Raw genomic sequence first — 23,395 nt, 5'->3', positions numbered from 1 at the left:
TTTGGATTATTCGCGCGTGTCTGTACAGGGATGGTGCTAAAAACGCGGCAATGGGCGGTACTTTTCAATTCAAGATGAGAAGTTGAGACTTGCGGGTAGAGTACCTTGCGGGATGATATACGCACAGTATTTTAGTATGATATCAGCATAGTATTAGTATGATATCAGCATAGTATTAGCATGATATCAGCACAGTATTAGCATGATATCAGCACAGTATTAGTATGATATCAGCACAGTATTAGTATGATATCAGCACAGTAGCAATAAAAGTTCTGATGATAGCAGTAGAGTATGATATCAGTAGAGTATCAGCATCTCAGCACGATATCAGCAGAGTAGCAGCATATCAGCACGATATCAGCAGAGTGTCAGCATGATATCAGTGGATTATCAGCATGATATCAGTAGAGTATCAGCATGATATCAGTAGAGTATCAGCATATTAGTATAGTATCAGTTTGATATCAGTCTAGTATCATAGTATCAGCATGAGATCAACATATCAGTATATTTGTATGGTAGCAGCATATCAATATGTGCTAGCAGGTATCAGTGTGGTATCAGCATATCAATATGATAGCATGTACCATATTATCATACAGATATCATTTAATATCATGTTAGGACAGCATTATATCATGCTGACAACATGATATTATAAAAGTAACATGATATCATGTTAATCGACTTTATCAGGATATATCTCGGGGGGGGGGGGGGGGATACACAGTGTTTTTGATTTGTTCCGCATTGCTGAATTTACTGAATTTCGACGATGATGATAACGATGATCATTAACACCGAGCTAACGATATCTATACCATGGGGTGATAAGGAGATGAATGGATGAGAGTCGATGAGCATGATGCTTCTTCGTAGAGGAATAGAGTGTCTTTGCGGTTTTATGTAATGATTTAATCAAGGATACGATGATTATTTAAGCCCTCCCAAATTCAAGCATTTACAGATTAAGAAGCAATACTGCCACGTTCATACAGATAAAAATGCATCAAAATTGCAGTCGAACGCATCACTCTGTCCACAGCACATTTAAAAATCGCGGGCTCGAACTTTCCCTGTGATGAACCAATCAAAGTAGAATTAATGGACCAATAGGAATGATTGTTTACTTTTGCATATTTCTTGTATTTCTTGCCTTGCATGCATGCAAATGCCAATGCCTGTATTGCCTGTGGCATTTTGAACTTCACCCATTTTTTTATCAGCATAAGTGTAAGTGTACTTTTCTCAAACCTTTTTTAGTGTAACTTATAGTCTAAATTGCTCTCAAATTCTTGACGGAAGCATTTATTGGTGGTTTTGTAAACGTCATTTTATACATTATCTTCGTTGTTATTATTAGTCCTTTTGCAACTACTTCAAAGGCAGCATGATTAAGCAAGAAGCTCGTAATATCCTTCAAAGTGGTTATTTCCATCCTGTTCTTCGAAAATGGCACACTTCGAGTACTTCCATTTCTGCGGACAATTTGATGTATCCCATTTTTATCACGTAAGTTTCATGTCTGATCCTAGTATTCATCAGTTTCTAAATCAGCTCTCTCCGATCTGACCATGTGACTCAGCTCGCCAAAGCTGTCAGCAAGCATCGTCAGAACCAATTTCAGATTACTTTTCTACTCACGCTACATGCATTCCCTATCTTGCATTCACAGCAAAAGAAGATAAGTAATCTGAAATGGACTCTACTTACTTATTACATTGGTTTTTTTAAAGATTGCCCAATTTTGAAAAAGGAAAAAAAAATTCCGGGTAAGTAGTGGTACAAACTGAAAGTAGCTGATCATTTTGGTGACAAATGTTTCTATTGCACTGTGGCATACAGCGGGATTGGGGATAGGACAAGCTGGAACGACTCTTTCTCCATCGACAGGGGGGAGGGGTGTTGGAGGATGTGCAATGGCTCCCAGATTGGGTCTGCCGCTTCAGAGCCTTCCTTGGAAAATTTACACAATTTAGACCCTCTACCACCTCATATCATCTGTCTCACAAATAAAACCTGATCAAATGTGAGAAAATTAAAGTATCGTCTTATCTTACTTTCTTACTTGACTTACCTTTAGTAACTTTCTTACGTAGGTATTCAGATTTCCCTCTACTCATTTTATTTATAAGAGTAGTTCATTATTGGAGCTACGCTGTTCCGGAGCGAGGAATCTTAACCACAACCAAAAGAGCGAAGAAAAGGTAGGAGTACAGCAAAAGCAGGAACAGCAACTTAATGTGTTATAAACTGCCCGGCAAGACTGACTCAGCGGTACAATTGAGCATCGAATGGCTTGGACTTTTTGCGTACCGCTTTCCCCGCCTGCCTCGATTATCTAGTCTCGTGGAGTCAGAGGTTCTCTGCTCAGGCCATAGCAAGCACTTCCTCAGACCATGGCCCGTATCCTGATTGCACAGCACGCTTCGTTGTGTCCATCTGCCTGGCTTCGTTGTCTCTTCTGTGATCCACAAGTATTCCCTTCCTCCCTTCTTTCAGGCCAGTAGCCAGGATTTTGTTTCGGAGGAGCTTGCAGAGTCCCTCTATTACCGGGGGGTATGGAATGCCCTAGACCGGAGGGGGGTCCTCCCCTGGAAAATTTTAGAAAATTGTAATCTAATTAGACGCGGCTTCTGTGAAGCAGATTTTCCATCAATGTCTGCAGAAAAATTGCGTTTCCTTTTTGAACTTTCAGCAAAAAAGACTTTTGAATTAAATGCATTCAAAAAGATCCTAAAAATTATTGAAATTTTAACTCTATTTGGACGCATCTCGAGGCTTCTGTAACATAGATTTTTCATAAATTGATGCAGAAAATTAAGCTTTTTTTTACTTTAACACAAAATACTTACAAATTGTTACACTCAACAAAGCTGGAAATTTTTTGAAATTTCAACTCTGTTTGGACGCATTTTGAGGCTTTTCTGACAGAAAATTTAGGAATGAACACGGTGTTTTCATTTAAGATTCTCCATTAAAAGAGATAAATATCTTCGACAGTCTCAAACTTCTTCTTTTCTCGCACTTTCTCATCTACTGTCTCCTCTTTCCTTCTTTCTTTTCCTCCTTTTTTTTGCTTTCGGGGGGGGGGGAGCTACGTGCCTGCCTTCTTTTTAAGTATGATTTACTTGTTTTCAACCTTTTTTCAAATATATTCAGCAAACTTGACGAAATTTCATCGGTGTAATTTTCTTCTGTCTTTGAAAATTTTAGGGAACGCAGTGCTAACCTTGCTTACCCAGCTTCACGCCACTGCTGTGTCATTCTACTCTGTAGAAGAACCATGTTTGCATCCTTAAAACAAAACTTTTGACCCTTCAATAGTACAACATGAATGTCTTTAGGCCTTTGAGTCACTTTTCGAGAAACGAGAATACGAGAGCAACATTTGAGAAAATGAGAAAACCACTAGTTTATGGAAAAGGGGGAAAATTATCGAATGGAAACAGAAGTTGAATGTTGTACTTGATGCAATAATCTTTTCAATCAAATCCCTGATACCTCTTCATGTTTTTTCATTATTTTTATGGATAGCGTGGTATGATTCTACCTTCATATGCAAAGGCTCTCTTGATGAGCAATTATAATTCAGCTTTGATTGTCTACCCAGTAAATGCAGTAAATCAAATGCAAGTGGACTTAATGACAAATTTATTTTAGTATGAAGCTCCTCTTAGTTCAAGCTAGCATATTGTCTGACTCATCTTAACATACTCGCTTGTTTTTGAAAACATTTTTTTCTCTTCATTATTTTTCTTCCGTATATCTAAATCTACCAACTGCTTAACTTATAAACGTTCTTAACAACTTAATAATCCTCTCATTAATCTTCAGAGATGCAAAAGATGCTGTGGAACCAATCAAAAACATGCCAGGGGTCTACCGTTATGGAGTCAATCAACTCAAATCTATATTAAGTCCACTTGTTAAACAAGGTTTGAAGTCGGTTCTTCTGTTTGGAGTCATAACAGACCTCGAAAAGGTAAGTTCTACTCATGCCGAAGGTTACTCATTTTGACGGCGAAACATGTCTCTCAGAGCAGAGGTCTAATATTTACCTTGTCTTGTGGTTCATTAGCCTCAAGACACGCTCACAGTTGCCTTGCTGATTGGTCAGAATTAACATCGCACCAGAAAGGAGAATGGACCACTAGACAAGGTACGAATTTCAGCATTCTGATACATGTTTTGTAACTAAAATTTCACGTAAAACACGATGCGCACAACAAAAATTACCGAAATTAACTCCTTACGGCGATATTTAATGAATCTTGATGTGTGAATTCAAATCACCTGCTCATGAAAACTTAATGCTCTACGTGATTCACATGGCGCGCTGAACGTTATCATGACAGTCTCTGCGATATAAAAATCTGACAACCTCAATTTTGACACTTTGGCTCAGCTATAGCAAATTGCTGATAGTTTGAACAAAACAAGGTGGGAAATGAACATTGCTCGATTGAGAAGTTTGCTGAAACCGTTGTAGTGCACGATTTGACTCACATAGAGCTTGGAGTTTCTTGTGAGCGGGCAGTTCAAATTCCGTGTAACCGATGTGAAATAAAAACGTTAATATCTTCGTTAGGAGTTAGTCTCAGTAATGTTCGTTGTGCAAATCGTGTTTTACGTGAAATTCTGGTTAAGAAACATGTATCAGATTGCTTGGATTTGTACCTTGTCTAGTGGTCCATTCTCTTTGAGAGAAAATTGTGGTCAATCGGCTTTTTCCCGTCTATCACCAGAATTTCAATTTTACACGGAATTCCAACCCTTGATGGCAAACATTAGCATCTCTTTTTCTATCATTGTTCTTTAAATTCATGCAAAATTTGTAGATGATTTTATTTCACAAAAATAATACAAGCAGAAATTCTGAAAACACAGTAATTCATTGGAGGTTAGTTTATTTTAGTTATACCATTGACATTGAGTTCTTATCTATTCATAGATTTATTTTCATGGTAATTCTCTTTAAATCATCACATTTTTTGGAAAAAAAAGAAAAGCAGAGAAACACAGAGAGATTCTGAAAGAAGAAGAGAGGTTTTGTCATAGATGCTTCTGGAGATAAAAAATGTTGTCTCTCGCCCCTATCTTTCTGCACATTATTCACTGTTCATTCTTCATCATTTTTAATGTATTACCTTGCTCTCCGCTATTTTTACCTGAAACTAAAATCACTCATTTTCTCTTATCTCTCAGGATAAAACTGGCTCCTCAGCAGACTCAACGGCCAATCCTGTGGTACAAGCAATTCCAAATCTTAGAAAATGGTTCCCAGATCTTGTCATTGCATGTGATGTAAGTATTTGGCAGTTTTCGAACATACTCCTTTCAATGAAACCCGAAGGCTATTTTTTATAACTACTATTTTATTGCGATTTTGAAGATTAGTGTCTCAGCTAATTTCAAACATTTTTGTACCAAATTGTTTGTTGTTTACAAATAAATTAAAAATCAAGTGATATAAATCAGCCTTCCAGTAGAAAATGGTAAACATAAAGTAAAAAAAAAAAAAGGAAAGAAAAAATAGCAACACTGTTCATGCCAAGTAAGGCAAAGTCTAGGGAAAAACAACATAAGAAGGAAATCTGTCAATAATCGTTACTCAATAAACATTAATAATGATCAGACCCAAATTAGAACTCAACCTGAACATGATTGCAAGAAAAATCTTCATAAAATTTAAATAACTCATTGCAATTGCAACTGGAGTTAAAGCATCTACAGAAAACTCTGTTTGTGTCAGAAAATATTTTAAGTAATTTTTGATACCTCAACGGACCAATGTGTTTTTTTAGTTGCATTATTAATGCACTGTTCTAATGTTACTGTTGTAGGTGTGTTTGTGTGCTTATACGGACCATGGTCACTGTGGCATATTATACGATGATGGATCAATCAATAACATGGATTCAATAAGAAGAATTGGAGAAATTGCATACAGTTATGGAACTGCTGGTAAGTTAGAAAAGAAAAATTTATTTTGGCAGAGTGGAGCAAAGCTTATCGAGAACAAATGAAAGCAGCAGAGTAAATTATTTCTTTCTTCTTTGAGGAATGATTTTTTCTCTTTTCTTTTCTTTTTGGCGTTGTCCTATCTCCCACTTTTTAAAGTTGTCGCTCCAGTTGTCAAAAGTGTCTTGGAATTATTTTGTGGTCTTCTTAATGACAGTAATACCGCAAGATGGATTTCATAGGCCTGCAGAAATACTTTTGTAAAAACGTGATTGATTAAACGACTAAGTTAACGGTCTAAGTGAACTTAAACGTTGTAACCAAAAATGACTTCAGTTTTTTCCCTAATCCCCAGCCACAAATTTTCCACCTTAAACAAAGTTTTTGGAGGAAAACTCAATCCTCAAAGAAAATTGATCAGTGTAAACACACCAACTCGAAAAAATGAAAATAATGAGGACACACACAAAACTGCACAGGAGGTGAAGTAAGTCCAAGAAGAAAAATTTTGGTGCCGAAAGATAAGTACTTGAGGACACTTTAAAGGACTAAGTTGGAACAGATTTGCTAACTTTCATGACCTTTATGAAAATTGACAAGTACCAGGTACCCAGTATCCCCACCCTTGTGGCGGGCCTGATTTCAAGACACCCTCCACAACTGGGACAACTTAAAGAGATGGGAACTGGAAGAAGCTTTGTGAAATCATTTTCTCTGCTGCTTTTATTTGCCCTGAATATATGCTTCGCTCCCGTCTTTTAAAATTAATTTTTCTTTTGCCAATCGGATTTTTATTTAAAAATATCTACAAATAGGAAGGTTTATGTAAAAGTAAAAATTTACTGCTCCGTGAGCGAATTGTGTACTTTTTTAAAACTTATTTTCTTTGTTAAATTAAATTCGAATAAAATGGCTGAAATTTTTTTAAGATTCTTAAAAAAATTACTTTATTTAAGATTTGTATCTAGCTGAATTTTACTTCAGCTCTCATAGGCCCAGGCAAGCAGCGAGCTGGTTAGGTACATAATCATATTTGTCATTTGCTTAAGGAGATGCCTTGTTGCTGATAATTGATTTTTGCCTGCAACATAGGGGCTATGTCTTACCTTCCTCTGTTCCCCAAAAAAGAAAAGACGCGTCTATGAGAAATAATAGATCAATTAGCTATTAAAGTAACACAGGAATGAATCCATTCAGTTTGTTTCGACAAAAATTCAATTAATTATTTTGCTGTCTGTAAAAAAAAATCCCTTAAATTACAACATGTCTCAATATTTAAACAGATAATTTTATTTTCGAGATGTACATTTAACAAAGCATAAATACTCATTAATGGCCAGCCATGAGCATGCGCTTATGTGGATGGCTCAGTTTTATAAGATAGAATACAGTGAGACCTCAATTTATTGGATCGTGATTTAAGGGATCAGTTGTCTGGTTCCGTAAAGGGCCTTAAGTGTTTAACCTCATTCGAATCTACAGATTCTACAATTTAATGGATTGATTTGTCAGCCCTGTGAAATCCAATAAATAGAGGTCTCACTGTGAAACAGATTAGATTTAGCACAAAAAATTATCACAAAAGATAAGAGGGAGTAAAACTCAAGAAAAAAAAAAAGTAAAATAATTTGAAGATGAAGAAATAATGGCAACTATTTAGTCTAGAGGGAGCAGTAACTGTTTCTACAAGGTATTTTCTATTTATATATTCACGCTGAAAGAAACATAACATGTCCTACTTTATTTTTCCTCTAGAGTATCAAAATTTTTTACCATATTTTCATTTGTTGATTCATTTCTTTTCCAGGCGCTCACATCGTAGCACCGTCATGCATGATGGATGGTATGATTGCAGCCATAAAATCGTCATTAGGTTACCTAGTGCACAGTGTTAGCGTTCTATCTTACTCCGCCAAATTTTTCTCTTCATTCTATGGTCCTTTCAGAGAGGCTGCCAAGTCTGCCCCAGCTTTTGGAGATCGGAAATGCTACCAACTTCCTGGTGGCAGCAGTGGTTTGGCACAAAGAGCAGCCGTAAGTCTTGATTTTTCGTATGTTGGTTCCTTAAAATGTTTGTTAAACTTTGCTCTCCATACCCATCGATCTTCAAAGCTCTACGTTTTGCACTAAGTGTAGAATCCTATCCTGTCCATATTAAATATCTAATGAGGTCTGTGTCCGAAACGTATCATTGCTAAATCTGTGGCTTTTTAAACTTCTCATGCATAAATTTGGTCCATAACAGTGCCTATTTTACGTAAGTTCAATTTCTTGATATTTTTTAGAATTCCTTAAATTCCAATCCAAGGAGATACTGCTCAGTTGTAAATCAAAGTGTACTTTTTTGAGAAATGCATGTGTGCAAAATTGTGGCCATCAAAGCATGCAATGGTTTGATTCAGTAATTAGACTAATTAGCGCTGTAGCCTAGTTTATCAGTTTTAAGAGCTGATCAACCCAACAGACAGGTATGTCAGGCAACTGTGCTTTGACTCAAGGCTGATGCAGTTTTGATAGAGACAGCTGTTTCCGTTAACAGGGTCCTTATTGGAATAAATCCGTATTTCGAAACGAAGTGTTACCTTACCCTTAAATATTCGTTTGAGTACCTATACGTCGATCTATAATGACTCAATTAGTTAATGGGCAGATTTCAGTCAATCTGCCAGCCTGTGCAGAAAAAGTACAATGTATTTTTTCATTGCAGGAATGCAAAAAGCGCCCAATTGCAGCAAAGGCAAAGGAGAACATTGAACAAATTTCTTCTGCTCTGCTCCCTCCTCCCCCCTTCCCCTGCAACACCATGAAAACTTTGGGCAGAGCAAGCATTTTTCATTAGACAAATCAGGAATTTTGCTGAACTAAATGGTGAACATTCTAGACCCTTTTTAGCTCTTTTTTATTATTGTATTGGATCATGCTCAAATGTATTTCTTTGCCGTTTATTCCAAGTATATAAACTTGAAGGATCATGGAGATGTGACAAGCAATGAATCATCCTCCTTCCTCTAGAGATATATACCTTCAAAATTACCCTATACTTTTTCAAAAATTTGGAATTCTGTTTTGTTGGTACCTTTAGGAATTATCAGTATTCAGGAAACCATTTTTTTCAGCCCCCTTCTCAAAAGTGATATTTTTTTATGGCTCCTATTGAATTTCAGCAATACCAGTCAGCCAACTTTTTATGAAGACTGAAGGGAAAGAACACAAGAAATCACATCCTCAAAACCTTATGCTCACCTCGGCCCAGAAAAAAAGGAAAAAATCTTAATTGCCCGCTGTAATAAATGAAAAAGTTGACCGTAGTCTTTAAGAATTACATACTTATCGATAGTAAAACTCTTAAATTGTGTATCTCGTTTGCGGTGCTTAAAAATCTTTGTGCTCCTTTTATTTTAAAGGGAAATAAATCAACATCATTTCTTGACGTTTCCTCAGAATTTGCTTTGCACAGAGAACAACAATTACGGAAGTTTTTGAGAGTTGATGTTGACTTGTTCTCTATTTAAAAAATGAAGCAAGCCTGCAACGTTGCAAACCACGATATGTGGTTTGGGAGTTTCACCATCATTGTGCTGTTATTCTGTCTACAAGCAGACGAAGTCTTCTTAAAAAATTGAACAGAACCTATCTCTAAAACGGATTTGTGTATCTTTTTTTCCTATTCCTCAAAATACTTATCTTTTGAATTGCTTTTAATTTCTTCATTGTCTTCTCAGGAGAGGGATGTCAGAGAGGGTGCAGACATGTTAATGGTGAAACCTGGACTAGCATATTTGGATATTGTCAAACAGATAAAAAGTAGTCATCCTGAATATCCCATGTTCATTTATCAGGTAAGCATCAGAAGTTATCCTCTCGATCACTTTTAGCGAAACACATTAAAGTCAGTCAAGGTTGAGTCCTGAGTAAATAATTTTAAGTGCTTCTAGATTGCGACAAAAGATCATGTGATGTCAGTTTAGCATTGAAAGTAATTGCAAGAATCAAGACGGCAGATCTTTTGTCGCAGTCTAAAAGTGTGTAAACAAACTTATTTGGCATGGACTCTAGTGAAGTGGGACCTCTTCTACCTCTAGTATAATAGTAAGAAAGATAATCCTTGTTTCTGATTGGATATCATGAGTTGAACGTATAACCTAGCAGAAAACAATTTTTCCCCACATCAAAATCCACCTTTACCAACAGAAAAAAGCATACGAAAATGCCCAACCAGACTGACGCCATGTTGACAACATGCCTCACAGAACGGTGACTTTTTTCTATGTTGGCAATTGTATACGCCCTCCCCCCCACCTATTTTTTCTTGTCCGCCATCTTGTGACGAATTCGTCACAAAGAACCCACAACAGAAATATTTGATTCCACAATTGACTATAAGCGAAAAACGTACATGTGACGAATTCGTCACAAGGTGCAGTTTGCTGCAGCATTAAGGCTCCTGTTTGATCCTTGGCATTGACGGTTTTTTAAAGACATTTACAAATTCATCACCATAGTCATGGGTAACCAAACCATGCTACTTAAATACCAGCTCTATCCTTTTGAGGAAACCGGGAAGAGGACGTACAAGGCCATTCAATAGTAGTCAGTCCACACTGCCTGGTTGCGCTTGTAGCGTGCACTACTTCCACTGTGTGCCATTGGTGTGAGATGGAAATAAGAGACCAATTTGGTGGGAGCATGGCTGTGCTTGGAGCCTATGTTAGTAGCTTCTGTCACAGTTGTTACATCACACAGTTGTTGGCTTAATAGACAGCCACTAAACATAGCGGAAATTTGGTATGTGTGTGCTTTGAGCTATAGGGTACAAGCACAATCTAACTTTGAGGTGCATGGTAGAAATGTATAAATAGATTTTAGGACTATGAAGCTGTGTTAGCTACTTAGTTTAAAGCCAAGAATAGATATACTTGATAACTTAATAATAAGACAAGTCAGTCCCAGCGTATTTCCCGTCAGTATTTTTTTGTTTTATCAGGTCTAAGCTAATGGTAAGCTAGACAAGGTTTGAATTTAAGCATCATGATGCATTTTTTTCATCCAATTTTCAAGTAGAACATGATTTGTGTGACAAAAATTACTAAAAGTAATTCCTAATAAAGATGATAACTTTTTTCATGTGTAAATTCAAACTTCCGGCGCATGAAAAAAACCGTAATCTATTTGAGTTAAATAGCACACTAAACCTTACTGTGACATTCCCTGTATGTAGTATGGAAATATAACAACCTCCAAATCAGCAATTCGGCTCAGCTATCAGACCTTGTTTATACTTTGAACAACGCAAAATGGGGCAGGAACTCTGGTTATTGAAAAGCCTGTCAAAACCTTTGAAGTGAGAGGTGTAATTTAAGTGGACTCTGGTTTTTCGTGTAAGCGGGACATTCTAATTTTTGGTCACCAATGCTAAACAATTGGTCGCTGAGGAAATTAAAGACTTTCTTCTTTCTTTCCATTTGTGCGCTCTAGTGTAAATTAATGTGCTACCGCTTAATCATCCAGAATATTAAATCATGTTTTCCTTTTATCTTGTAGGTCTCTGGAGAGTACTCAATGTTGTATTTAGCAGCTGAAAACGGTATAATGGATCTGAAGGCTGGAGTAACAGAAGTTTTACAGTCCATGAGACGCGCAGGTTAGATGCTTTTTAATTTCTTCAATTTGAGATAATGAAAACAAATATTTCAGCACTGATTTTAAGGGTTAAAAAAGAATGTTGCTGAAAAAATATGGGATGAAATTTCATTCAGGAGTGCAGAATCTTCCAAGCTTCCACATTTTCACGCACCTGCCTGTGGGTTTTCCACATTTTTTTTCATTGGTTTTCCACAAAATTTCCCACCAATTTAAAAACAAGATGACTTTTTATTCTGTTTTCCGTTGACTTTCGACTAATTACCCTTCAAAATTTTCCCTCCTTCCACATTTTGGGAGCTTTTCCACATTTTCATGCGCCCGCCGGGGTGTGTGATCAGGTATTTTCTGCACCCCTGATTTCATCATTTTTAAAGAACTTCATTGAGAAGGTTGTAACATTTTCTTGAGAAGTTTTATATTTCTCATAATAATTGAACCTAGGTAGATAAATAAACAAATAAATGTTATCCAGTACTTAGAGTCAGTACAAGTCAAAGTTCAAATTATTGACTAGATTCGTCAAAATAATTTGTAACATACATAGCTTGTCCTGATAGAAAGTAGACTGATGCTGCTATTTCAAAACTTATGATGCTAGAGAAATGATCTTGATTTCATTTCAAAGATCAAATCTTGAGCGAACGATTGAAATCAGAATCATCTCATTTTCAAAGTAGGTAATTGACAATGACAATTTTAATGAGCTTTAAAATTCTGCCTCTTACAGATTTTTGGCAAGAATTATTTCAAATCGAATCTTGTCAGAATCGCTATTCCAATGCTCTTTTAAAACGAAGTATAACTAAAAAATATCAAATTTGTCAGTGTGAAACCATCTGGTTGTTGCAAGATGGCTGCTGTTATCATGGTAACCAAAAAATTTAAGCTAATCAGGCCCAAAATTATTATAATTCTACAGGCACGCACAATGAATGCAGCAGTTAGGGGTCATTTTACTCATCTTTTTGTAGGAATTTTTGTAATAGAGAGAGGACAGGACAAGAACATTGAACATGGTTTTGGCACACTTGGGTCCATTGCTATAGTCATTCCAAAATTCACTATTTCTTCCTTAAGATACACTCTGCACTCCCTTCCCTGCTTTAATTTGGGCTTGCAAATGTTTGTTGTAATTTTTTTCCATTCATTTTGTGTCTTATGTAATTTATTTTATTTTCTGATTTTTAAAGGTGCTGATGTCATCATAACTTACTTCACACCGAAAATTCTCGAATGGCTAGCAGAAGGAGATCTATCCTAGAGAAAGCCTTAATTCTACTCCCTTGTTTATTGTTTTGTTTCATTTAAAAGTTTTACAAAATTCCAATGTAAAAGACAATGTTTTCCATTGTAAAAGACAATTTAATTAGGTAGTCCCTCTTCCAAAAATTAAGTCAATGACCGGTTATTAAATTTTTAGTGCCAAAAATGTTTGCCCTCCGAATGGGCTCTTCTTGTGATTATATTTATGTAATTTTCAAATGTTGGATTGCCTTTAAGATACATGCAACATTGCAAATGAAATATGTGCACATTTAGGTTAATGCATACCAGAATGTGTAATTCAATATTGCTCACATCGGTGAGTGAAAAATTATTGTCCCTGCATTGTTGTTGGGACAATGACTGATAGATATCAAAAAGTATCATTCCTTTGACCAAGTCTATGTATTTAATTTGCTTCTTTTGAATGCAATGAAGATAAGGTCTGTGTCTGAGATAAAATGTAGGTAAAATTCGATTGTTTTATTTTTTGCGTTCTAGAGATGGATATTCCCTCCTCTTGTGCTGAAAGAGGTTTTTTTTTAACACTCTTAAAAGAGATGAAAATATAGGAAACCATGAAAAAACCATATGAAATTTGATATTGCATTTGATTCTTGATTTATGTGTAATATTTATTTTTTTAGACTCCTCTTACTTTAATTTCTCTCACAAGGGGAAGTCATGTAGTGTCCCACCTAGATTTTAGTCTGACTATTGCTGAAAGTTCCTACATATAAAACTATTGGACCCTTATTTTGCCGTTTTTGCTATTAGGACCATGAAGTTCAAAAAATAATTAAAGATTGGCAAATTGAATTGCTTGCTGAAGTGAAAAAATTATGCTTCTAGCGATGTCATAGTAGCCCAAGGCCTCAGTTAAGAGATCAGTAATTTAATTCCCAGTATTTTAATATAATTTTTTTTGTTCCTGTATTAGGTTTTTTTTTTCTTTACTTTTTTTTTGTTTTTTTTTTTCTCTCCATTCTCTTTGCTGTTACTTCAGTCAGAATAAATCCAAAAACATATTCTCTGGAATGAATAGAAATTATGAGATGTCGCTTGAAATTGCAGTGCACACCTCTCTGCTAGGGCGCAATGCCCTAAGCTAAAAGGCTATTGGAGCCCTGAAATTTGAGAAGCATTATTTTGTCACTTTAATGAGCAAACCACTCTTCTAATTTTTTGGGGAAACAACTTGTTTTAAGCATTCAAGTCTCATTCTCGAAAACATCAAAACAGAGGTCCAATAATTTTGTGTGACAAAACTTCTAGTATGAAGACCTCCTTTTATCAGCTCTTCTATTGATTCAGTACAAGTAATTCCCAGAATGTAGGCGCAAACGCAATCAACCTTTTTCAGTAAAAAATCAGAGTTTCCTGAGAGTTCTGTCATATGGAGGGAAAACGCTGTAAGAACATCATAATGCTGTCTTTTCCTGAGAAATTATTTGTTTTTGAGAAACAGTAAGAACATTTACCTCCAAAATTTACGAGTATGCTTCTTTCGATGGGAATAAAAGCTTAGTAAAATTCAGAAAAATACAGTCATTAGTCACAAGATTGAAAGAAACGAAAACAAGATTTGGAACTAATGGAAAAAACGAAATTTGAAAAAATCAAACTTAATTCTTTCAGCTCAAGTGTTTTCATTTTCCTGCTCTCTCTCTTAGTCTCGTGATCTTTAGAAAATTAAGATCAAGAGGATTTATTTATCAAGTTCTTAATTTTATCAAGAGGTTTTATGGCAAGTTCCAAAAGTTTAATAGTGTTTTTCGTTAGCTCAACAGAGCTCAGAATTGAATTGATGTGATTCATGTGATTTATCAAACGGCAGTTTGACCACATTTAGTTCCTTGAATGAGACTTCTCCGAAAAGTAAGGATATCATGAGCACAAATCTTCATACTTTTTTTCAATAATTTTCGCTTGTATCAGAGAACATGAAACAGCCATCTTTAAATCATCTATTTGAAATTTAAATAATGTTTTAGTAGAATTAAATTTTAAAACCCCATAATGATTCATAAAAAACGGAGAGAGGTCTCAATCATGGAACCTTTGTTACTGTTCAGGAGTTATTAATATTATTATTATTTGGTTTATTTTTGTTCATTCATTTCCCTGATTGCCTCTCAACTTATCCTGTAGTTTTCCTGTTATCATTGTTAGGTATTGAGAATAGGGATTGTGGTGCAGAAGTAGACTTTAAGAGGGAACTCTCTCCCAGGGAGAATTTTGCTCCGTTGATTTAGCTGTGTTCATTGCATTTCTCAGAGTTTAAAGTCTCCATTTGAGACATTGTTTTTGTATATGTTTTCTTAAATAAAGGTTTTGATTACATACTCTTTTATTTTTGACTATTCAATGTTAAATATTTTTAAACTCCCTATCCTCATTCCAAGGGATTAGCTGCTGATTTAATAAGCTCTGGTGGGTTTGAATGTGCTCAACCATTTGCTAAAGTTTTGTAAATTTTTAATGAGGGTGCGTCACCTCATTGCAAATTATCTAGTCTTGGAATTCCTGAAAAAGTCAGCTACCTCTATAATGTGTCTGGAGTCAGGAAAAGTCCATACACATTTTCCTTAAAGATCTGGGAAAAATATTTGAAGACCTGCACATACGCTCATTGTATCTGGTGAACCCCAGGTAGGCGTGAATGAAAGCACCATGTTTCATTATTCCTCTACAAAATTTTTTTTCAAACCATTTTTTGCCTGGCTTTGCCAAAAGCAACTTGAATGAAAAATTTTGGAAGCATCATTTTAAACAATCACCACGCTATATGATATCGATGGCCAAAGTGTAAAACCTTATATCCTCATTGCAATGTTTCCAAATTTTCACTCCTGTTTTTTTTTTTTCAAATAGAAAAAAGCCAGTTTCATAGCTTAAAATTTATGAAGAATATTCCGCTAACAGAGCAGACAGATCAAAGAAATTTTCAAGAAACTACATCAATTAGTTTTTCAAAGGAAAAATAAAATTTGAAAAGAGCCCTGCAACGTCGCCAACGGAGCCTGTCGTTTCGCACTTCGGCCATCGATTAGTAAGGTGATCGTGATGATTAAATGTTTTGCATCCATGATGAATTCACGCAGGGATGCATTAGAATCCCAAACTACCCTCAACCGTAATGAATAATAAGCATCCCTTAGCTATTACGGAGAAACCAGCATTCCAGTTTTTGTGACAATTTCTGGAAATAATTTTTTCTTACATAATGAGAGCCTCAAACTAATTGTGCATAGTCGTATTTTGTTCGACGCATGGTTTGTGGAAAATGGTATGTTCCTAAAAAAAGTTGTATAGTAGTGCCCCAAATAGCAACAGGTTTCATGTTATTTTTGTACCTTATAGGTAGGTACTTACTCTAAGAAAATATATTATCAAATGAGAGGCGCGAATTTTATGTCTGAATATAGAATGTAATTTCGACAATTAAAAAAGAAGCTGTCGGTGAATATCTCTGAAATATTTAGGTTATCAGACCCCCTCTTGCCCTCTCATCATGCATGGGTTCCCGCGCTTTTCATTTGAATGGTACGTCCTCTTTGCGATTTGACCGATTTGACTTATTTTGATAATTCACTTTCGGATAATAATATCTGTTACGGCGAGTTTATAACTGAGTTTTCTATTTCCCAAAAGTTGTCGGAATAACTGTCTCGGTTGCTTTTAACTGTGGATTAATTTTTTTCTTATGATGAAATAAAGTTTCGGTGTAAAGTTCGATATCTCGTTTGTTTACGTTTGCTAAAAATTCCCCTTTATCCTGCGAAGCTGCAACACTGGCTACTCCCGTTTTGTTTCTATTTAGAAAGCAACTGGTTTGATAGTTGAAGTGCGTAACCAGATCTTCTTCGCGATTTTATTTTTTATTGTAGGTTTCGCCTTTTGCCGCACACTCGGCAAAGAATGTCCGAAGAATTAGCGCGAAGTTTTCAAGTGTCGATCTGTACCGCCTGAAATCCACATCATTCAGTTCAAATCATGCAGTGTCAGATCAAAAGCATGGGTGATAAGGACAAGCCTAGTGACACCTTACCCAAAAGAGGACGTGTGACTGAAGGTAAGTTTGTTTTTGATAGGTTCAATTTTGCCATTCGACTTCATGAGCCAAATCTGGGCACTACTTTGCGATATTTTGCCAGTACGGAAAACTCTAGCACACCCCAGCTGGTAGCTGCTCGAATCCGCCTTCGATCAGTACTGAATTCCTTTGTTTACTCCAAAGCAAGAAATATGCTGCCCATCGGTTGCTTTGTTTCAGTCAGCTATTAGTCCATTGACAATCTGAAGGAACTGAGTTAAGTCGATCTCCGTTACTGAGTCCAGGTGAAAGTAGTCGGTAAGGGCTCGTTACTTGAGGATAAGCTCTCCGTGAAACTCCAATATTTGACTCCATTCTCCATAGTAGTAGTCGATGAGTCCATGCTAAATGAGTTTACACTCTCTTAAACCGTGGCCGAAGATCCGCCATATTGATACTTGCATTTAATTTACGTCTCAGTGATGTCAGAAGATCTTCTGTCACAGTCTAGAAGTGCATAAACTTGTTTGGCGTATACTCTTATCACCAATTAGTTTGAAGGAAACTTGCATCGTAGGATGTATGTCCTGATAGTGGATTCGCTTTCCAAAATTCTACCAAGTCCATCACTGAGTTATCAAATTATCGTCCTCTGAATCACTGTTTTGGATCCCTCTGAGTACTTAAATTGAATTTTACATAGTAACAACAATGAGGATGAACCATCAGTTTTATGAATGAGAAATGAAGATACCACCAAGTACATATATATTACTCTACCTCTTATGCAACCTTGCCCTTTTTTAGATTGAATAGGAATTGCACTACTAGGGCTTTTTTATATCCATGGAACGCGATGGATCGGTATCTTTGCGGTTTGGGCTGGTTCAATCTGCATAACCATAGCCTCAACCCACCTCGCAAGAGTAGTCCAAGCGTTCCACTGGAATGCACCAGTGGAACGGGATAAAAAAGTGCTGGGTCCCACAGCGATCCTCTGCGGTTGGGAGAAAAAAGAAGCCTTAATATCATTTGCAGTGGTTGTTGTGGTAACCGCATTCCTAATAGTTGGAATAACTACACACAATACTCCACTTAGTTGTCGTCCCTTCAAAGTGAGGTTGACTGATTCATTTTTTACCTACAGTTTTAAATGATAGTGGCACGTAGGTTCTTGTTTAATATTCTTCTGGCTCTTTCATTATCTGTGGAACTGTATGGGTTGGATTATCTGCGGCTCAAAGCAGTTGTGCTTGAGGTTAGGATTGCTTGTAACCGCTCAATGAGTACCTTAGATGAGCAATCGGACCACCTATGGGACCGCTTGAAACAGGCTGAACTGCAGCAGTGGACCATAATTAATAAATACCATAGCTCATCGCGATATCCTCTGCTGTTAACTTAAAAAAAAAAGCACTGAAGTTGAAAGAGCGAATAAACCCTTATAACTGCTCTCAATTCTGAGAGAAGTCCATGCATTGCTCTCTAGCTTCGATGCCTTTTGAAATCCTAGTTATGTTAGGTACATAAGAGAAATCTAATGGTCTCAATGAACCATCATGTGAGAGACATTTCCTTGTTATGTTTCTGTTTTTTTTTTTCTTTTTTCAAAATTTCACCAGAAAATGAATTGGTGAACAAGAAGTCTGAAAATTAACTCCTTTAGGAGACGTTAGCTAGCTGTGTTTAGAAGTAACATTAGTTAAGTGGTCTCATTACCTACTGACGACATCATTTTTGGAAACTAACTTCCATTTGATCTGCTGCATGAAAAGATACATGTTGTATCTTCTTAAGGACTTGATTTCTAAACTTCCCATCGAGTGATTCGTTTTCTACGGAAAAATCAGGGAGTGAGCATGGCCAAGATTTCTAGACACCATGAAATGCATAAATTTCTTTATTTTTTCACCACCACCCGCCCGAAAAATCGCATTTTTATCGCGATAATGAGGTGAAAAACGCGCAATTTTTATGCATTTTCAAGTAATCTTTTATGTTTTAACAAAATCGCCAGAAAAACGGCGTGATTTTTAATGTTTACGGAAAGCATGAAAATTATTAATGAATGAACATTGGTCACTGGTCAGCGCGGACACAAAGTTCGCAACTATTCGAACTTCGAAGTAGTCATGTAGTATCACGCGAAATTGAAGGCAAATCATAGCCTTTCGCCCGTGTCAAATTACTGACGTTCATGAGTTGGTGTAGGTATTATGCTCGCATCGTTAAATGCAGAAATCCAGCGCGCAACTCTTCGAACTCCGGAGTAGGTGTGTGGTATCACGCGAAAAAGAAGGAAAATCTTAGCGTATCGCCTGCTTCAAATTACAGACGTTCATGAATGCCGCGATATTCATGGAATAATGCGTATTCACGTCTGTCCTCACAAAACATCTGGAACAATGGCGCACATGCCGCGATATTATGGTGAAAAACGCGTTAATTTTTATTTCATTACATAACCGCTGGAAAAATCGCGCTCTCCGGGATATCCCGGTTTAAAAATAGCGGAATATAGCGCAATTTCTCACTTTTCTACAAAATTGCTAGAAAAATCGTGTTTTTGCCGCGATCCTGAGATGAAAATCACGTCTAATTTCTTAAGCTATTTTAAAACCGCTGGATAAATCGTGTATGTGTATTTTTTTAACGCTCGCGGAAATTTGCACAATAAGCGTTTCGTGAATCAACACTGGTTGAAGCGTGCACCGAGCGCGTGACTATTCGAACTCCGAAGTAGTTGTGTGGTATCACGTGGAAATGAAGGCAAATCTTATCTTTTTACCTGTCTGAATTTACTGACGTTTATGAATGCCGCGGTATTCGTGTGAAAAATTCTGATCTTGCCAGGAAAGCCATCCAATGTCATTTTTCAAAAACTAGCTCGATTTTTCTCCTCGGTGCGAAAAACGTTCTGTGATAATTCCAAGCAATGAGGTTGCCTCATTTTCTCTTCTCAATAGTAACACAGGAGTGGAAGGTTCAAAACCTTGCTTTTGAATCGATGTTTTTCTAAATTTCAATGGGTTTTTAGTTCGTTTTGAAGTCAAGTCCTTATTAGCTGAAATAACCAATAGATTTTAATCCCCAACTTACTTTGGTTTTCATTTGTGTGGAGGGTTCAGTTCGGGACATAGTTTTCACTTCTGGTATTATTAGGTAATGTATGTAATACGTCCAATCATCTGTCTGTGGTGAGTCTGTGGTCAAGAACATGATGGTTGCAGGGCCGGATTAAGGGGGTGGCCACATGGGCCGCCCATGGCGGCAAAATTTTCAATTTTTTTAAAGGCAGGTACAAAAAAATCGGATTCAGAAAAAAATTACGAACAAGAAAAGGTGACAAAATCTCTCATTTCCTGAGAGATCATTAATTACTAATTTTGTCGTATTTCGATGATACAAAAGACTACGCACCTTTAGTTACTTAGTTGAGTTAAGAGAGAAACCAAACACGTAATTTGGCTTGGAGCGGCGCGGCGCAAAGAGAAATGATGACGAGGACTTGAGATGAAATGGAGAAACATATTAGCGCCTACGAGACTGCATGAATACTTCACGCATTGCGTCAAACGAAGCACGGTCAACAGCGGTCGGCGCGGCGTGAAACGCATAGTGCCTACTAGACTACATGAATACTTCACGCATTGCGCCAAATACAGTGTGGTCAGCGCGGCACGGCGCGGCGGCGGAAGTTCAAATTATTAAACCACATTCATGTTTGTTTTTTCTTAATTTTTTAGTTCATTTCTTACAAAAGAAAGGCCTTGTCCCCACAGAGATAGGTTTACGGAACTGAACTTTCGCGCGAAGTTCCGTGAACTTCTGCTAGTAGTGTTGACAAGGCTTACGCAAAAAATATATCCAACACGAGTGAACGCGTCTTATGCACCCTTCTCCCTCCAGCACGTTCACTGGATGGTTTTTATTGATGTTTTAAAATGAATGAGAAGAGGGCGGCAAAATACAGGCGGCCCATGGGCGGCAAGTACGTAAATCCGGCCATAGATGGTTGAGTAGAAACTAAGCCAGGAGGGTATCGCAAGCAGGTTCTGACCATATAGCAGCCGGAAGTCACAATCTCCGTTTCAAGTTCAGTAAATTTTGAGTCCCTTCGTGATCTGTTTTGTAACAAGAAAGAGGAACGTTAAGTATTTTTATAATTCAGGAAAGTTTTTAACTGTGCCGGCCATGGAAACTGAGCACTCGTCCTTACAAAAAAAAAAAAAAAAAAAAAAAAAACTCTTTTCCTTGCCGGCGCTAAAAAATGTCCTTCATTAGCATGCATATGCAACCCCGCGACGTCGTGTTCGAATAGTTATCGCTCAAATTATTGAGATTAAATGAAGGCGCCGCATAGTGGATCGAGTCAATTAGAGGGGCCGGACATGCAATTTCTGACAAAAACTGCGAATTTTGATGTTTATTTCGTCACATTTTAAAGTTCAAGGGGTGCTACTAGGAGAAAATTTCATGAGGAAACCAATGGAATCACTTGTAGAACCTCAAAGTTTTGTATAAACGGAGTTACTAGCGTTTGAACTTGCCAAATCTTGTCCATCCTCTCGTATTGACTCGATCCACTGTGCGTCTAAAAATTGACCACTCGTGTTGTACAGCTAGTGAGCTATTTTCCTTGAGAGCATAGAATTGCCTTCAATAGCATGCATATGCAACCCCACGACGGTCGTGTTTAATAGTTATCGCCCAAATTATTAAGTTTTAATAAAAGCGCCGTGCCACTCTACAAAGTGACAGCTTACCTTTTCTAGCTAGAAAGCCATTTTCCAGGTAAGCGCGCATAAGTATGCCACCCCACTGCGGTCGCGCTCGATCAGTCATTTCTTACAGTCACAGCCTTGGAGACTTCAACGCAGGGCAAGAAAAACAAGAAGATGAAATTCTCGTCGCTATAGCAAATAGCACATTTGAGGGGCTCGGAGGACAAGGCGCATAAGTGTGGGTTTTGCTATCTCGAGTAATACTTGTCGAGTAATACCTTCAAACATTGCATTACAATGTTCGCTGATTCTGAATACTTGTTGCACGTTCAAAGTGAAGCTTCAAAGTGGTGGCTGTTTAGTCAAGTGTTGCGCATCAATTGCAACACTTGGCTAAACAGCCACCACCTAGAAGCTTCACTTTGAACGTGTGTCCAGCCCTTCAAGCAAAGCGGGAGAGGTAGTGCCTTATTTCTCTACAGTCCTCATACCCTGCGCTTTCGGAAACCCTGCAACCTGATCCTGTAATTCATCAGAAATAGAGCGACTTCAATGAATAAGGACACTAATCCAGTCGGGTGTTTGACCTCAAAAAGTAGCGAAATTTCACACCCGCCACGAGTTTCCTGATGTGCAGAGCGTCCGGAACCGGGAGGAACCCTGAGGTGCTCTCCAGGCCGAAGAGGGGTGCCCGTGGACGAGCCGACAACGCTGGCCGGATCCCGACGCTCAAGGCCAACGCGATGCTCCTTAGTCCTTACCTGCGGCTTACCTGCCGCGGCAAAAGTGGCAAAAGCCTCTGGGCCTCCCGCGAGGTTGCCAGGCTAGCCCTTAAAATGTCGATATTTTACATGGAATCAAATGGAGGAAAAAGCCGGGTTTTCAGCACGATCTTCGGGAGGCCCTCCCGCTATCGGAGTGCACCTGCGATCCACTCGAGACGGGGACCGGGCTGGCGCGGCCCAAGCCTGTACCCTCCACTACCTGCGCAGGCGCACTAATTTGATTTCACGTGTTCGCTCCATTACACGTTCACCCCTGCCCTTTGTGTTTTCGACAGCCAAAAGAATGCGGTCTCGGGGTCGTTACGAGACAGGGCCCAGGGACGCCTCCGATCTTTTTGAATCTCATCTCCCGGCTAGAGCATCGACCTTGACTACGGAGAGGAAATAGAGATTCTTCGGGGGTAACTCGCAGAGTAAAGTGCCTTTGTGGAGAGATTTCGGACGCAGGGTCCTGTAATACCCCTGGAATAAAAGAAAAAAAAATGTTGATGCATGACTCGAGGTGGGAGTTGTTGCCAATATTTAAGGGTTGTCACCAACCTTGGTCTGGTCGATGTTGTGGTTAAAAAGATTTTTCATGTTGGGGTCCAGGGGGTTTACATTTCACATGACCACACATTCTCCCCAGGAAAACGTTACTTTACGCTAGTTTCGCCATTGCACCTAGACAATTATGTACGTGTATTAAGGATTGTGATGTTGCAGATACTCCTTCCACAGAATTTCCACTCGAGACGTGTGCAAATTGTCCTTTTTATAACGCTATGTCAAGGATCTTCTTGAATCTCCCTTAGCCATAAAGTATACCATACGGGTCCCCTGAGGCATGGTTTCTAGCACATATCAGGGACTTTGTCTCGGAAACGCGGAATCTTTTCCTCTACCGCTTGGGTCCATTTTGTTTTCAAATTTTGCGGAAATTTTAAGTACCAATTGCTATTATTGAGGTTTGTATTATTGCCCCTGATTCGCCATTA

At 37.8% G+C, this 23,395-nt stretch overlaps 2 protein-coding genes across 2 annotated transcripts in view; both read left to right on the top strand.

Annotated features, from left to right (window-relative positions):
• Positions 1 to 1,184: 1,184 nt before the first annotated feature.
• Pbgs (Porphobilinogen synthase) lies at positions 1,185 to 15,226 on the top strand. The gene is made up of 8 exons (XM_019055758.2): positions 1,185 to 1,515; positions 3,841 to 3,988; positions 5,212 to 5,310; positions 5,850 to 5,970; positions 7,775 to 8,001; positions 9,690 to 9,806; positions 11,509 to 11,608; positions 12,801 to 15,226. The coding sequence occupies exons 1-8, from the start codon at positions 1,394 to 1,396 to the stop codon at positions 12,869 to 12,871; spliced, it is 1,005 nt and encodes a 334-aa protein (XP_018911303.1). The 5' UTR covers positions 1,185 to 1,393; the 3' UTR covers positions 12,872 to 15,226.
• Positions 15,227 to 16,671: 1,445 nt separating this feature from the next.
• Positions 16,672 to 23,395, top strand: part of LOC109040049 (uncharacterized) — a 50,461-nt gene continuing 43,737 nt past the window's right edge. The window contains exon 1 of the mRNA XM_019055824.2: positions 16,672 to 16,948. Coding sequence (XP_018911369.1) covers positions 16,870 to 16,948 — 79 coding nt within the window. The 5' untranslated portion in view covers positions 16,672 to 16,869. The remainder of the gene's footprint in view (positions 16,949 to 23,395) is intronic.

The sequence above is a fragment of the Bemisia tabaci genome, chromosome 2 (assembly GCF_918797505.1).
Source record: "Bemisia tabaci chromosome 2, PGI_BMITA_v3".
In the NCBI taxonomy this organism is placed as follows: Eukaryota; Metazoa; Arthropoda; class Insecta; order Hemiptera; family Aleyrodidae; genus Bemisia; species Bemisia tabaci.
Note: the sequence above shows the minus strand (reverse complement) of the source record. Positions and strands in the feature narration are given on the sequence as shown.

What these genes read in the sequence shown, in the direction of transcription:
- Pbgs (XM_019055758.2), top strand. Translation starts at nt 1,394, where the DNA reads ATGATTAAGCAAGAAGCTCGTAATATCCTTCAAAGTGGTTATTTCCAT. An exon ending in ATGTATCCCATTTTTATCAC is followed by an intron (nt 1,516 to 3,840) that starts GTAAGTTTCATG and finishes ATTAATCTTCAG; the next exon opens with AGATGCAAAAGATGCTGTGG. An exon ending in GTTTGGCACAAAGAGCAGCC is followed by an intron (nt 8,002 to 9,689) that starts GTAAGTCTTGAT and finishes TTGTCTTCTCAG; the next exon opens with GAGAGGGATGTCAGAGAGGG.